Source organism: Parasteatoda tepidariorum, chromosome 8 (genome assembly GCF_982258835.1).
Source record: "Parasteatoda tepidariorum strain Cologne lab strain chromosome 8, Ptep-v5.0, whole genome shotgun sequence".
Lineage (NCBI taxonomy): Eukaryota > Metazoa > Arthropoda > Arachnida > Araneae > Theridiidae > Parasteatoda > Parasteatoda tepidariorum.
Genome location: NC_141762.1, coordinates 108,214,113 through 108,230,860, shown reverse-complemented (window position 1 = coordinate 108,230,860; position 16,748 = coordinate 108,214,113). Strand labels below are relative to the sequence as shown.

At 31.2% G+C, this 16,748-nt stretch overlaps 1 protein-coding gene across 12 annotated transcripts in view; it reads right to left on the bottom strand.

Annotated features, from left to right (window-relative positions):
- Positions 1-7,958, bottom strand: part of LOC147806664 (STAM-binding protein-like) — a 42,933-nt gene extending 34,975 nt beyond the window's left edge. For 9 of the 12 annotated variants that reach the window (XM_087149278.1, XM_087149281.1, XM_087149282.1 and 6 more), the window contains exons 1-3: positions 7,662-7,957; positions 5,324-5,533; positions 1,545-1,620 (exon numbers count right to left, since the gene is read on the bottom strand). In XM_087149278.1, coding sequence (XP_087005404.1) covers positions 1,545-1,620; positions 5,324-5,505 — 258 coding nt within the window. In that variant the 5' untranslated portion in view covers positions 5,506-5,533; positions 7,662-7,957. Of the gene's footprint in view, positions 1-1,544; positions 1,621-5,323; positions 5,534-7,661 lie in introns of all 12 variants that reach the window. The other 3 variants (XM_087149276.1, XM_087149279.1, XM_087149277.1) reach the window with 3 other exon arrangements.
- Between the last annotated feature and the right edge of the window lie 8,790 nt (positions 7,959-16,748).

Here is a 16,748-nt window from a genome sequence, read left to right as displayed (position 1 = left end):
CGAGGCTTTACATCATACAGAATTTTGTTGTTAACTAGATCATTTCATGTATCAACATTAAGCTAAACAATTAACTATTGCTACATATATCTGGAAAATATAACATTTGAACGTTTTTAAAGAATTTTTAGTTTAATTCAAATTATTTAAAACATGTGCACTGAAGTATTTCATATTTGCATGGAAAAAAAACTAAAATTATATAATCAAGAACATTAGAATTAACATCAAAAATGTATCAATGTTGATTTGCTTTAGAGATCGTGATCACACTTAGCAAATAATTTTTCTTGCAGACAGTGAATAGTATGGCTCATGACCACTATCAGAAATGTCTTCAATATGATGTTCATTGTTTATATCTGCAAAATCAATATGATCTATGGAGAATTGTGCTTCATAGAATTACATTATAATATAGAGATTATTAACATAATGTGAGTATTTTTATTACAAAAAAAAGGAAAACTAAACAAATTGATCTGATTTTTAATCTTTTCTATATTATACCTTTATTTAAAAGAACAAACTTAGATTATAGCATCATTGGTTCATGCACTAGGCAACGCGCCTTATTGCATTTTGTCAACAACAAAAATGCGTATGTTCATAGTTTATTTTACAAGTTTTTAATTCATTAAAACATTGTGGTTAAATATTTTTCAAACAGCAAGCATTTCACAAACAAGGATTCAAACAGGCATACATCAAATTTTAAAAATCTAATTTCACCCAAACAAGATTTCTTTTGTAAAACTTTATAGAAATCACATTTACAAGAAGTGGTTATGGCAAAAGTTTTGCAATGAAATAGAGTTTCTCCTATGTTGAGTAAATGGATTTTTCTTGTAAGGCAATAATCTAATTTAAATTGGCTGGGTTAAAAATTCTTAAAAAACCTCAGAGGTAAAAAAGTTGGAATTCATGAAATATTAGTATGGTTATTCTGTAATTTGTATAATTGTGAGCAATAATCATACAAATATTTGTAGAGTAATTATATACAATATTGTATGCTAATTGCTGATAAAATGCAAATTTTACCGAAATACCAAAGCTATTAAAATTTTCAATTTAGCAATAAACGATTTAGCAATAATTTCACATTATCTTTGGATAGTTTACTTATTCAAAAAAAACGGAACTTTTAATAACTTATTTGTTAAAGTAACATGTATTTTGATAATATTTTTTTTAATGGATATACTTCGTATAATACATATACTTCGTATAAGGCTAATATACATATTGATGAATAATGCTAAAAATCTTCAATTTAGATGAAGGAATAAGAAAAGTAGCTCAAACATGCACCTTCTTTTAAAAAAAAAAATAAATAAAGATAGTAAAACTTCTAACAACTAAATTAAATGAAATTTATCAGCAGCTGTTTTATTCCAGGGAATGTAGGTTTATAAATTATATCTCATAAAAATACCTGCAAAATGATATCCTGTCTAAACTTTAATTTTTAAGTGGTAAAAAAAAGGAATGTTTCTAAGTGGAATGGTTTTTAAAATAAATGCAACATAAGATAAATTTACCTTTGTAGTCTCAAATTTATCCTTGTCAGTTAAAGTCCGATATTCTGGATGCTTAGGTATCTGCTCCACAAACAACCTTTGTGTTAAAATAAATATATTTTATTAAAATATAAATATATACATAGTTTTAATATTTTATAGACAAATAAAATGAAAAATGAATAGGCTATTCAAACATAAAAGACAATAAAAATTCATGAAAAATGTATTCATGAAAATTAATGAATAGCGAAACTGGTTGTCATCATTAAATTACAAAAGTCTTATATAAAAAAGTAGGTTTTAAAAATTTTTCTTCTTTTATTACCTGGAAAGTTACAATTTTAAGTCAAACAATATTCTTCACTGAACTAAGTCACAAAATGATACTAATCACACACATGAAATTCTCCTGATGCATTCAAGTGCTTGTCTTTAAAGTACTGAAAAGCATTCTTGTTTCTTAATTGTTTCACATTTTTTTTTATTTGCAAATAAGATGATAAGGGGCAATAACAAAAGATTAAATTTGAATCTCTGGATATATATGTGTGTGTGTATATATATATATATACAGTGAAACCTCCAGTTATTGGACACTCCTGCAAAACAGACGCCTCTCAATACGGACATATTTGTAATTCCCCGGGAATCTTCTATGAATAAACCATTATGTACATTCTCTGCAAAGCGGACCCTCCCATATCCATATGCGGACAGTCATTTTGGCCTTGAAACGTTATTTTCTATCTCTTCAAACCGGACACTACATTTTCTAAATCAGAAAAAAAAAACTATTTCTGCTTTAAATTGCAAGGGAAAAAATGCGACTTTTCATTATTTTTAAAGCATGTAAAGTTTTTGCCTTATCCATAACGAAAAGTATTGTTAAGCTATTTCACTACTAATCGATCAATCTTTCTCCTCTGTCACCTTGCCGTAAAGAAAGGAGAGAAAATGATACTGCTTTCCTGAAATTATTCGGACAGCGGCATCTTTCGATCTTTTCATCTGGACCACATAGATTATAAGACCCCTCAAGTTGAAATGACATCTGAAATGCTCTCAATGCTTCTTCCCCATAGAAAATTTCTTTAATTTTTCTTATCAATTTGAAGACTGTATTTAACACAGCAGGGATAAAAGAGAACAAAAGTGTTCATATAAATGAAACATTTATTCAGACACTTGATAGCTGATAAATTGTGAATAATTAACTCCATAGGTCCTCGTGACTTACAGGTATGCATTGCTTTTTTATTCTTTGAATCCTGGGAGGTTTACTTTCAAGAAGGTATTAACCACATTCCCGATCAAATGATAGGTAGGTGTAAGGGAATGTGAACCTAATAATTAAAACCAACTAAAAACTGAAAGCAACTACTCGGTATCATATGTCTAACTTAAGTATCTATGCTAGTAAAAAAATTATATTTATTTATCTGTTGCTACAACTAAAATTATGTATTTATATCAAACTTTTTTAAATATTTTTTACTTTCTTAAAGTTTAAATAAATATCCTTGTAGATAGTTATTGTGGATTATTTATTTCTACATCTTTGAAAATATTCTAAAAACAATTTATGTTGTTGCGTTAAACTTCGTTATTAGGGTACTCTTCCCGTAAACGGACAACTCTCATAAACGGACAATTTTTTCGGTCCCAAGAATGGTCACTTAACGGAGGTTTTACTGCATATATATATATATATATATATCATAATAAATAAAAACAGAAAAACACGAAGAAAATTAAGAAAAACAATAAGTTTTTATATATATATATATATATCTAATCAATAAAAAAGATTTTACGGGAGTGGGGAAAATCAATAAACCAGGAAGACAATAATGATAATGGGCAATAACAAAAGATTATAATCTCCTACATCAAAAAAGTTGGGGAAAATTATCACTAAAAACTTAGTCCCTCTAAAATATTTCACAAAACAAAGACTTTAAAGTTTCTTTTGTTTAAATTTGCATTAAAATGCAATTCCAAAAAAAGCATAGCTGCTTTAAAAAGTAAAAGATTTTACAATGACTCAATGTAAAAGATTTTACAGGGGAGGGGGAAATAGATAAACCGGGAAGACTTTTGGCAACCATAAAAAAGCATAAATTCTTAAATACATATGTTTGAATAATTGATAAGTTATGGCAGGTATTTTGAAAACTAAATATAATGCACTGAAACGTAACTGTTGCTGTCACTAAGAAAAAATTTTCCTTGTTGACTGTGCAGGATATTACAATATATAGAAATATATTTAGTACCACCTTTTGTACAATTTTTTTTTTTTGGGCGGGGGCCACAGTATTCAAACTTGTCTAGAAAATAAAAAGTTCAACCACAAAATAACTGAAGTGTTATTTTCTTCAATGTGAATAAAAAACAATAAAAAGAACCTCTATTTTTACAAATTGAGCTATGCATATATACAAATATTAAATAAAATTTGCCAACAACAAAAATATCAGGAATGAGGCAATTTGCTGATTGAATCAAAATTCTTGTGAAACAAGATTGGGCAAAAAATATCAAAAATAAATATTAAAGAGTATTAAAAAATCTCTTCCCTTTATTTTTCATTTATATTAAAGAGAGAAAAAAACATGCGAGTTATTTTGTGATTAAATTTCTTGCCTCTACAAGGTAATTGTTGAATGTATAACACACGTGACACAAAATATATTATTACTAGCATTTATTAAACTCAGAAAAATTTCAACTTTTTGACAACTTTAGTGCCTTTAAATGAGAATCTTGTTGATAGAATTATTTCGTCCTGTTACTCTCGGTTTATGCAAACATTTGGTCGGAACATATCTTTGGTGAGTAAACATATCGATAATAGACACAAAGTAAAAAATCTCTTAGATGGTTTGAATACTAGAAATACCTTCTCTAAATACTGAAATTACCATTCGTAATGCCTTACCAAACAAAATAGCACTGTGATTTCAAGTGATTGTGTGATTTATGAGAGGATATATGAAGAATCTCATATTCTTATACACATAGATTTTTTGAATAAATTGAGCAAAAGGGATATTTTATAACAGGGTGGTAGCCATATTTTTCAACAAAAAGTTAGCACCTTTTAAGTACTTTCTAAGCACTCAAAAAATATTTTGAATCACTTTCCAAAAAAAAATCATAATTAGGATCGGTGCAGTAAAAAAAATTACTTTTTTCTCTCGTTTAAAGTTCTTAATTTGTAAACATGAAATCAATAAAATTCAAAAACTTTTAAAAATCATGACAAAATAACTAGTTTCTGATAAATATTGCACAGAAAATCGTGATAAATCATGCATTTTTTGTAATTTAGAACAGCAATCGATACGGGAAAGAGAAACCTCTTTTTAAAAGATAGAAAATTAAGCACTTTTCACAAACCCCGAATAAAAAAAATCACCTTTTGTAGCTTTTAAATAATGTAAATCAAAAATAAGCACTTTTAAAAAACCCTATGCACCCTGCATAATTTTAAATGAATGAAATTCCCACAGTTAGATGTCTACCTTTCTTCAAACAGCTTTAAATAAATAATTATCAAGAAATTTGTTGAAAATTTGTAAATTCAAGTTAGCGATGAAAAACCTAAAAGTTAAAGGTTTTTTAAACATTAAACTTACAATTTATTAAAAATATTCCACATTAAACATAGGATTTACATACAATAAATAAGTTTAACTATAAATATGCATATATAATTCCTAGAATCTACAGTCAAAAGAAATAAAGTTTTGAACTTTTAATAATAAAGAAATGTAACGAATAGTTATACTTACGTTGTATATTTAGTATAGAGAATAAAAGCATTTTCTAGTTCTCCTTCATCGAGATACATCTTTGCCATTTTCAGCATTTCAGAACCAGATCTAAAATAACGACCAATTGGAATATGAGGATTAACGGTAACACTGCTGGCAACCATGGTCAAAGCTTGAATATGGCTCTTTGGATTCTTCATGTTCTTTGTTTCTAAGGTTTATTAAATGCTGAAAGAAAATGAAATAAATATGTGACATAATGACAATTTTTTAAGAAAAATTCTATTTTTTACACAAAGAAAGTCCCTAAAAAAATTTCTTCAAGAGTTGTTTGTGATTTAATAAGGCCAAGAAGGTTACAGTTTACCAATTTTGTAGCCAACAACATGATAATAGTTGCAATATGGTCAGTAATACCTATAAGCTGCCTTTACTTTTGCTGCTAGAGATTGAACCTCAGTTTTTTCACAATGGTAGCTCAGTGCTTTAACCACTGAGCCATACCAACTTATAATTATAGAAAAGCTATCCATACTTTTCTCCAAAGATCTAGTTATCTTTGAAGCAAATGTGATTTCTTAAAAATTTTATATTTAAAATTGGATATACTATAAAGGTTTTTCATTGTTGACTCATTGTTGGTTTTGCAAATGGGCAAAACTGAGAAAATGTTTCCCTATCTAATAACATAAAGAAAACAATTTTACTATGCAGAGAAGACTGCAGAATAAAATATAAATTTTTAAAAGCGGAGCTGTCAGTCGGTCAAAATAAATAAATTATTAGAAAATAGTGAAATATTAATTATTTATTTATTATTATAAAAATACAGATGTTTAATAAAAAGAAGTATACGTCAAGTATACAATCTATTGTAACTTTGCTCTACTATTCTCTTTATTTGCTCTTCTTGAAGAAGCAGAAACCCCATCAGTTTCCTCTTGGCTGGATTTCTTATTATATAATTCAATGAAAATAATAAAAGTCAATGGTAGCCTATAGCAATACATTCATTTTACAAAAGGCCCAATTTAATATATATCTGTGTGCGTGTGTGCTAGTAATTAATAGATTAATAGTTTAAGCTGGTTAAAATGAGTTAAATCCAAAGGCAATTTTAATATGAGTAAAAAACATCTTAAATTATATTAATTTTTTTTTTAAAAAAAAACTAAATTATTTCTGACAATATTTGAAAAATAGCATTTCCAAATATATAAAAGTATTTCCAAAATGGCATTAATATTTTTTGGAAAAATAACAAAAGTTAAGAAAATTTTTTTAACATAACATAGTTTGCATTTACAACAAAAATGTATTATCCCTATGAGCTAAGTATTTTTAATATGGTCCAAGTAATATTCCAGAAATTTTAGGACAAAATACATTTTAACCTTTGAATATTCTAAAAGAATGTACATTTTACAATCTATTAATATTTTAATTAACATTCCCATAAATACTAATAATGATAATAAAATATAAATCAAGTTTAGAAAATCTGTAAGCTACACATAAATTCCTTTATTTTTTCCAATCTGCTTTTTAATAATCAGTTCCAAAAATATTTTTAAAAATTTATATGATGGTATCCAAACATAAGCATGATACTGATTACTGTAATATTGTGCGCAGCACATTATTGAATTGTCATTTGATTTTTAAACCCTGGTTATAAGCACAAATATTAACATTTTATAAACAATAGCTCTTTTTTTTTTTTAAATTCAAGCATGTATTATTTCGAAGTTTCCCATGAAGCATGAAAATATAATATAATTAACAAGTACAAAACAATTCAAAGATGTCATATTCATACTTTTCAGATGATTATTTTCTTTATAAAAACGAAAATGGTTTTCCTCAACTAATTTTCATATCAACCACAAAATTTTTTAAAAATCGCATGGTTACACATACAACCTAAAAAAATTATTAAGTATGAGTTTAAACTTGTTTTAATGGAATTGATTCTGTAAAGAACCTATGCAACCAAATAGCAGAAAATAGTTTTTAATTCTAAATAAAGCTATCCAAATGATAAAACTTAAATTTTAGTATATTCAAGTAAATCATTGTGTTGGAATGCTAAAAGAGACAATTAAAATCAAACGCTAATATATTTATAAGAAATTAAATTAAATAATTAACAATCATCATGTTTCAGTGCAACACGAAAACCTTAATTATAAAAATTTTATACAAATTTAAAAGAAGAAAATTAAACAAACTCTCTTGAAATACCAATTAATTAACAAAACTTTCATAATATACTAAAAATAATATATAGGCTAGAGTAGCAATTCAAAATACGTTTTATCGAAAATTTAGGATTAAATCCATCATAGAAACTTACCTATTAAGTATTTTAACATTAGTCAAAATTTACTTTAAGAAAAATCATGATTAATTCTCTTTACTTGAAACAAACGCACTTGTAAATTTTAAATTTAAATCATCGGAAGCTTTTTCAAAACTTGCATAGTTTGCAAGTTTAATCATATACAGACAGGAAATTACAATTTTAAAAAACAGCTTACATTTCCATTTCATTCTTATTACAAGCATACATTTCGCCTCAAATAATGGACAAACAAGGAAATAGAAAATAGGTGGTTGCCATTTATTGGCATTGGGACGTATGTCAGACTTTATGTTTATGTATATCATAAGCTTATAGCTTACTTTGTTAATAAATTTTTATATTTATGCATACAATAAGTTTATAGCTTACTTTGTTAAAGCAGAAGGTGTGGTGTTGCCAACAGCTTTTTATTTCTTTTTCTCGTGGTTTCTACCAGAGTTGGCCAAAAATGTAATCGATTACATTTTTTGATTACAGTAATCAATTACTTGTAATCATGATTATAATTTTCAAAAATTTTGATTACAGCTGTAATCATGATTACAGTAATCAATTACTTGTACTCGTGATTACAAAGTTTGTTTACAGCTGTAATCATGATTACATAGTCGATTACAGTAATCAATTACTTGTAATCACGATTACAACTTTCAAAAAATGTTGATTACAGCTGTAATCATGATTACAATTTTGATTACAGTAATCAATTACTTGTAATCATGATTACAACTTTCAAAAAATTTTGATTACAGCTGTAATCATGATTACAATTTTGATTACAGTTATCAATTACTTGTAATCATGATTCCAAGTAATTGCGATTACAAGTAATCACAACAAAAACGATTACGAGTAATTATGATTACAAGTAATCAAAATATATGATTACATGTAAGCATGATTACATGTAATTTGATTACATGTAATTTGATTACATGTAATTATGATTACATGTAATCTAAATACACGATTACAAGACTATTGTATTCTTATGAATGATTATATTTAACAGTAGATAGTAGAATGTATTATATAATGATACATTTTGCACGTATTAACATGTACTGCATTTTGTACGTATTTGTATACGTACAAATGAATGTAACTAAAATGTATGTACATATGATTTTATCTAGTGCATATATTCAGACATTTTAGTTTCACACACATGTACATGTACTTATATTGTAGGTATAAAATATATGTACATATGTATATAGATAATAATTACGTATGTATGTGCAAACAATGTAGACATGTACATTTAAACACAATGAATATATGCTTTTTAAGCAAATATTTGTGTATGTAAAATGTATATCTATGTTCATGTGCGCATGTATATACAAGTACTTGTGTTTGTACGAACATACATACATTGTCTGTACAATGTATGTCCCATGCATGCATGTGCAATTTATTTATGAACAGTATAATATATGTATGCATGTACAATATAGGTATATCTGTAGGATGTACAATATATGTATGTATACATGTAGATGATGTTCATGCTCATTGTATGTATCCAAATATGCATAATACATTTGCGTACGATTGTACGTACATTGGGTGTATTTATATTTTGCATATATTCATACATACATTCGACATGCATAACGTACGTACATACACACATTTGAGATGCATATATTGTACAGATGTATATACATATAGCGTACAGATGTATATTCATATAATGTACATATGATGAAATAAACATATAATGCTCATATAATGTACATATGTGGGTACATATACAGTATATATGTGCATAAATAAATTGGACATAATTCTTTCGTACAAATTTTACATGTGTGCATGCATGCAATCCCTATCTATGCATATGGTGCAATGTATATAAGTCCAAAGAATGTATCCACACATGTACAATACAAGTATGTTCCATGTATGCATATCCATATGTACTATATATGCACGTACAATACATGAATGTATGCACGCAGGTTTTTTCCATTGCTTTAAATTAATTTTATAATATATTTGACAGTTTATCCTGAGCAAGGTGTTCTATGATTAAAATCCTGCATCTTTCTTTGTTAAACAACACATAATGGAATAATAATAAAAAAATAAAAAATGAAATGAAAAGATGGGGTGCGGTTCGAATTCCGAAGCCGTTTAACTCCTTTTAATATTAAGTTATAATTTTCAAACTCTAACCCTAAGTAGGGGTCCATGGTCCAAACAATACACTAGGAGGAAATTTTTAAAGGTGAATTAGGGGGAGCAGGGGACCCCTCAAAGATCTATTGCATAGCTGAACGTCAGAGGGCTTTTGAAGCAAAATCGTGACTGGGTTCTAGTGTTCGAGTGGTCTGGTGGTCAAGACGACGGAGTAGTAACTGACGGCCTGGGGAGATGAGGTGCGGGTTCGAATCCCTGCTTTATCAACTTTTAAAAAAAAAATTCTTTTTTTTTTCTACTTTCGCCTATTTTGCATTATATTATTTTTACAATATTTTCGACAGTTTCTCATGCGTAAGGTGTTCTATGAGTAAAAGCGTGCATCTTTCTTTGTTAAAGAGTGCATAATGGAATAATAATAAAAATATAATAAATAAAATAAAATGTCGGGGTGGGGTTCGAATATCGAAGCCGTCTAACTCCCTTTAATATTAAGTTATAATTTTCAAACTCGAACCCTAAGTAGGGGTCTATGGTCCAAATATATCTGCTGCATGAAATTTTTATAGGTTAATTAGGGAGAGCAGGGAACCCCTCAAACATCTATTGCATAGCTGAACGTCAGAGGGCTTTTGAAGCAAAATCGCGACGGGGTTCTAGTGTTCGAGTGGTCTGGTGGTCAAGACACCGGAGTAGTAGCTGACGGCCTGGGGAGAGGAGGTGCGAGTTCGAATCCATGCTTTTTCAACTTTTAAAAAAAAAATTTCTCTTTTTTTTCTACTTTCGCCTATTTTGCATTATATTATTTTTACAATATTTTCGACAGTTTGTCATGCGTAAGGTGTTCTATGAGTAAAAGCGTGCATCTTTCTTTGTTAAAGAACGCATAATGGAATAATAATAAAAATATAATAAATAAAATAAAATGTCGGTGTGGGGGTCGAATATCGAAGCCGTCTAACTCCCTTTAATATTAAGTTATAATTTTCAAACTCGCGCCCTAAGTAGGGGTCTATTGTCCAAATATATCTGCTGCAGGAAATTTTTATAGGTTAATTACGGAGAGCAGGGGACCCCTCAAAGATCTATTGCATAGCTGAACGTCAGAGGGCTTTTGAAGCAAAATTGTGACTGGGTTCTAGTGTTCGAGTGGTCTGGTGGTCAAGACACCGGAGTAGTAACTGACGGCCTGGGGATAGGAGGTGCGGGTTCGAATCCATGCTTTATCACTTTTAAAAAAAAAAATTCTTTTTTTTTGTTCTACTTTCGCCTATTTTGCATTATATTATTTTTACAATATTTTCGACAGTTTATCATGCGTAAGGTGTTCTATGAGTAAAAGCGTGCATCTTTCTTTGTTAAAGAACGCATAATGGAATAATAATAAAAATATAATAAATAAAATAAAATGTCGGGGTGGGGTTCGAATATCGAAGTCGTCTAACTCCCTTTAATATTAAGTTATAATTTTCAAACTCGAACCCTAAGTAGGGGTCTATGGTCCAAATATATCTGCTGCAGGAAATTTTTATAGGTCAATTAGGGAGAGCAGGGGACCCCTCAAAGGTCAAATGCATAGCTGAACGTCAGAGGGCTTTTGAGGCAAAATCGTGACTGGGTTCTAGTGTTCGATTTGTCCGGTGGTCAAGACACCGGAGTAGTAACTGACGGCCTGGGGAGAGGAGGTGCGGGTTCGAATCCCTGCTTTATCAACTTTAAAAAAAAAAATTCTTTTTTTTTTCTACTTGCGCCTATTTTGCATTATATTATTTTTACAATATTTTCGACAGTTTCTCATGCGTAATGTGTTCTATGAGTAAAAGCGTGCATCTTTCTTTGTTAAAGAGCGCATAATGGAATAATTATAAAAATATAATAAATAAAAAAAAATGTCGGGATGGGGTTCGAATATCGAAGCCGTCTAACTCTCTTTAATATTAAGTTATAATTTTCAAACTCGAACCCTAAGTAGGGGTCTATGGTCCAAATATATCTGCTGCAGAAAATTTTTATAGGTTAATTAGGGAGAGCAGGTGACCCCTCAAACATCTATTGCATAGCTGAACGTCACAGAGCTTTTGAAGCAAAATCGCGACGGGGTTTTAGTGTTCGAGTGGTCTGGTGGTCAAGACACCGGAGTAGTAACTGACGGCCTGGGGAGAGGAGGTGCGGGGTCGAATCCCTGCTTTATCAACTTTAAAAAAAAATTTCTTTTTTTTTTCTATTTTCGCCTATTTTGCATTATATTATTTTTACAATATTTTCGACAGTTTGTCATGCGTAAGGTGTTCTATGAGTAAAAGCGTGCATCTTTCATTGTTAAAGAACGCATAATGGAATAATAATAAAAATATAATAAATAAAATAAAATGTCGGTGTGGGGTTCGAATATCGAAGCCGTCTAACTCCCTTTAATATTAAGTTATAATTTTCAAACTCGAGCCCTAAGTAGGGGTCTATGGTCCAAATATATCTGCTGCAGGAAATTTTTATAGGTTAATTAGGGAGAGCAGGGGACCCCTCAAAGATCTATTGCATAGCTGAACGTCAGAGGGCTTTTGAAGCAAAATTGTGACTGGGTTCTAGTGTTCGAGTGGTCTGGAGGTCAAGACACCGGAGTAGTAGCTGACGGCCTGGGGAGAGGAGGTGCGAGTTCGAATCCATGCTTTTTCAACTTTTAAAAAAAAAATTTCTCTTTTTTTTCTACTTTCGCCTATTTTGCATTATATTATTTTTACAATATTTTCGACAGTTTGTCATGCGTAAGGTGTTCTATGAGTAAAAGCGTGCATCTTTCTTTGTTAAAGAACGCATAATGGAATAATAATAAAAATATAATAAATAAAATAAAATGTCGGTGTGGGGGTCGAATATCGAAGCCGTCTAACTCCCTTTAATATTAAGTTATAATTTTCAAACTCGCGCCCTAAGTAGGGGTCTATTGTCCAAATATATCTGCTGCAGGAAATTTTTATAGGTTAATTACGGAGAGCAGGGGACCCCTCAAAGATCTATTGCATAGCTGAACGTCAGAGGGCTTTTGAAGCAAAATTGTGACTGGGTTCTAGTGTTCGAGTGGTCTGGTGGTCAAGACACCGGAGTAGTAACTGACGGCCTGGGGATAGGAGGTGCGGGTTCGAATCCATGCTTTATCACTTTTAAAAAAAAAATTCTTTTTTTTTGTTCTACTTTCGCCTATTTTGCATTATATTATTTTTACAATATTTTCGACAGTTTATCATGCGTAAGGTGTTCTATGAGTAAAAGCGTGCATCTTTCTTTGTTAAAGAACGCATAATGGAATAATAATAAAAATATAATAAATAAAATAAAATGTCGGGGTGGGGTTCGAATATCGAAGTCGTCTAACTCCCTTTAATATTAAGTTATAATTTTCAAACTCGAACCCTAAGTAGGGGTCTATGGTCCAAATATATCTGCTGCAGGAAATTTTTATAGGTCAATTAGGGAGAGCAGGGGACCCCTCAAAGGTCAAATGCATAGCTGAACGTCAGAGGGCTTTTGAGGCAAAATCGTGACTGGGTTCTAGTGTTCGATTTGTCCGGTGGTCAAGACACCGGAGTAGTAACTGACGGCCTGGGGAGAGGAGGTGCGGGTTCGAATCCCTGCTTTATCAACTTTAAAAAAAAAAATTCTTTTTTTTTTCTACTTGCGCCTATTTTGCATTATATTATTTTTACAATATTTTCGACAGTTTCTCATGCGTAATGTGTTCTATGAGTAAAAGCGTGCATCTTTCTTTGTTAAAGAGCGCATAATGGAATAATTATAAAAATATAATAAATAAAAAAAAATGTCGGGATGGGGTTCGAATATCGAAGCCGTCTAACTCTCTTTAATATTAAGTTATAATTTTCAAACTCGAACCCTAAGTAGGGGTCTATGGTCCAAATATATCTGCTGCAGAAAATTTTTATAGGTTAATTAGGGAGAGCAGGTGACCCCTCAAACATCTATTGCATAGCTGAACGTCACAGAGCTTTTGAAGAAAAATCGTGACTGGGTTCTAGTGTTCGAGTGGTCTGGTGGTCAAGACACCGGAGTAGTAACTGACGGCCTGGGGAGAGGAGGTGCGAGTTCGAATCCATGCTTTTTCAACTTTTAAAAAAAAATTTCTTTTTTTTTCTACTTTCGCCTATTTTGCATTATATTATTTTTACAATATTTTCGACAGTTTCTCTTGCGTAAGGTGTTCTATGAGTAAAAGCGTGCATCTTTCTTTGTTAAAGAACGCATAATGGAATAATAATAAAAATATAATAAATAAAATAAAATGTCGGGGTGGGGTTCGAATATCGAAGCCGTCTAACTCCCTTTAATATTAAGTTATAATTTTCAAACTCGAAACCTAAGTAGGGGTCTATGGTCGAAATATATCTGCTGCAGGATATTTTTATAGGTTAATTAGGGAGAGCAGGGCAACCCTCAAAGATCTATTGCATAGCTGAACGTCAGAGGGCTTTTGAAGCAAAATCGCGACGGGGTTTTAGTGTTCGAGTGGTCTGGTGGTCAAGACACCGGAGTAGTAACTGACGGCCTGGGGAGAGGAGGTGCGGGTTCGAATCCCTGCTTTATCAACTTTAAAAAAAAATTTCTTTTTTTTTTCTATTTTCGCCTATTTTGCATTATATTATTTTTACAATATTTTCGACAGTTTGTCATGCGTAAGGTGTTCTATGAGTAAAAGCGTGCATCTTTCATTGTTAAAGAACGCATAATGGAATAATAATAAAAATATAATAAATAAAATAAAATGTCGGTGTGGGGTTCGAATATCGAAGCCGTCTAACTCCCTTTAATATTAAGTTATAATTTTCAAACTCGAGCCCTAAGTAGGGGTCTATGGTCCAAATATATCTGCTGCAGGAAATTTTTATAGGTTAATTAGGGAGAGCAGGGGACCCCTCAAAGATCTATTGCATAGCTGAACGTCAGAGGGCTTTTGAAGCAAAATTGTGACTGGGTTCTAGTGTTCGAGTGGTCTGGAGGTCAAGACACCGGAGTAGTAACTGACGGCCTGGAAATAGGAGGTGCGGGTTCGAATCCATGCTTTATCACTTTTAAAAAAAAATTTCTTTTTTTTTCTTCTACTTTCGCCTATTTTGCATTATATTATTTTTACAATATTTTCGACAGTTTATCATGCGTAAGGTGTTCTATGAGTAAAAGCGTGCATCTTTCTTTGTTAAAGAACGCATAATGGAATAATAATAAAAATATAATAAATAAAATAAAATGTCGGTGTGGGGTTCGAATATCGAAGCCCTCTAACTCCCTTTAATATTAAGTTATAATTTTCAAACTCGAACCCTAAGTAGGGGTCTATGGTCGAAATATATCTGCTGCAGGATATTTTTATAGGTTAATTAGGGAGCGCAGGGGACCCCTCAAAGGTCTATTGCATAGCTGACCGTCAGAGGGCTTTTGAAGCGAAATCGTGACTTGCTTCTAGTGTTCAAGTGGTCCGGCAGTCAAGACACCGGAGAATTAACTGACGGCTGGGGAGAGGAGGTGCGGGTTCGAATCCCTGCTTTCTTAACTTTCGAAAAAAATTTCTTTTTTTTTCCTTCTTTCGCCTATTTAGCATTATATAATTTTTACAATATTTTCGTCAGTTTCTCATGCGTAAGGTGTTCTATGAGTAAAAGAGTGCATCTTTCTTTGTTAAAGAACACATAATGGAATAATAATAAAAATATAATAAATAAAATAAAATGTCGGGGTGGGGTTCGAATATCGAAGCCGTCTAACTCCCTTTATTATTAAGTTAGAATTTTCAAACTCGAACCCTAAGTAGGGGTCTATGGTCCAAATATATCTGCTGCAGTAAATTTTTATTTTCTTAATTAAGGAGTGCAGGGGACCCCTCAAAGATCTATTGCATATCTGACCGTCAGCGGGCTATTACTCCCTAATTAACCTATAAAAATTTCCTGCAGCAGATATATTTGGACCATAGACCCTTACTTAGGGTTCGAGTTTGAAAATTATAACTTAATATTAAAGGGAGTTAGACGGCTTCGATATTCGAATCCCACCCCGACATTTTATTTTATTTATTATATTTTTATTATTATTCCATTATGCGTTCTTTAACAAAGAAAGATGCACACTTTTACTCATAGAACACCTTACGCATGAGAAAGTATCGAAAATATTGTAAAAATAATATAATGCTAAATAGGCGAAAAAAGGAAAAAAAAGAAATATTTTTCGAAAGTTGAGAAAGCAGGGAATCGAACCTGCGCCTCCTCTCCCCAGCCGTCTGTTACGACTCCGGTGTCTTGACCACCGGACCACTTGAACACAAGAAGCCAGTCACGATTTCGCTTCAAAAGCCCTCTGACGGTCAGCTATGCATTAGACCTTTGAGGGGTCCCCTGCACTCCCTAATTAGCCTATAAAAATTTCCTGCAGCAGATATATTTGGACCATAGACCCCTACTTAGGGTTCGAGTTTGAAAATTATAACTTAATATTAAAGGGAGTTAGACGGCTTCGATATTCGAACCCCACCTCGACATTTTATTTTATTTATTATATATTTATTATTATTCCATTATGCATTCTTTAACAAAGAATGATGCACACTTTTACTCATAGAACACCTTAGGCATGAGAAACTGTCGAAAATATTGTAAAAATAATATAATGCTAAATAGGCGAAAGAAGGAATAAAAAAGAAATATTTTTCGAAAGTTGAGAAAGCAGGGAATCGAACCTGCGCCTCCTCTCCTCTGCCGTCAGTTACTACTCCGGTGTCTTGACCACCGGACCACTTGAACACTAGAACCCAGTCACGATTTGGCTTCAAAAGCCCTCTGACGGTCAGCTATGCAATAGACCTTTGAGGGGCCCCTGCACTCTCTAATTAACCTATAAAAATTTCCTGCAGCAGATATATTTGGA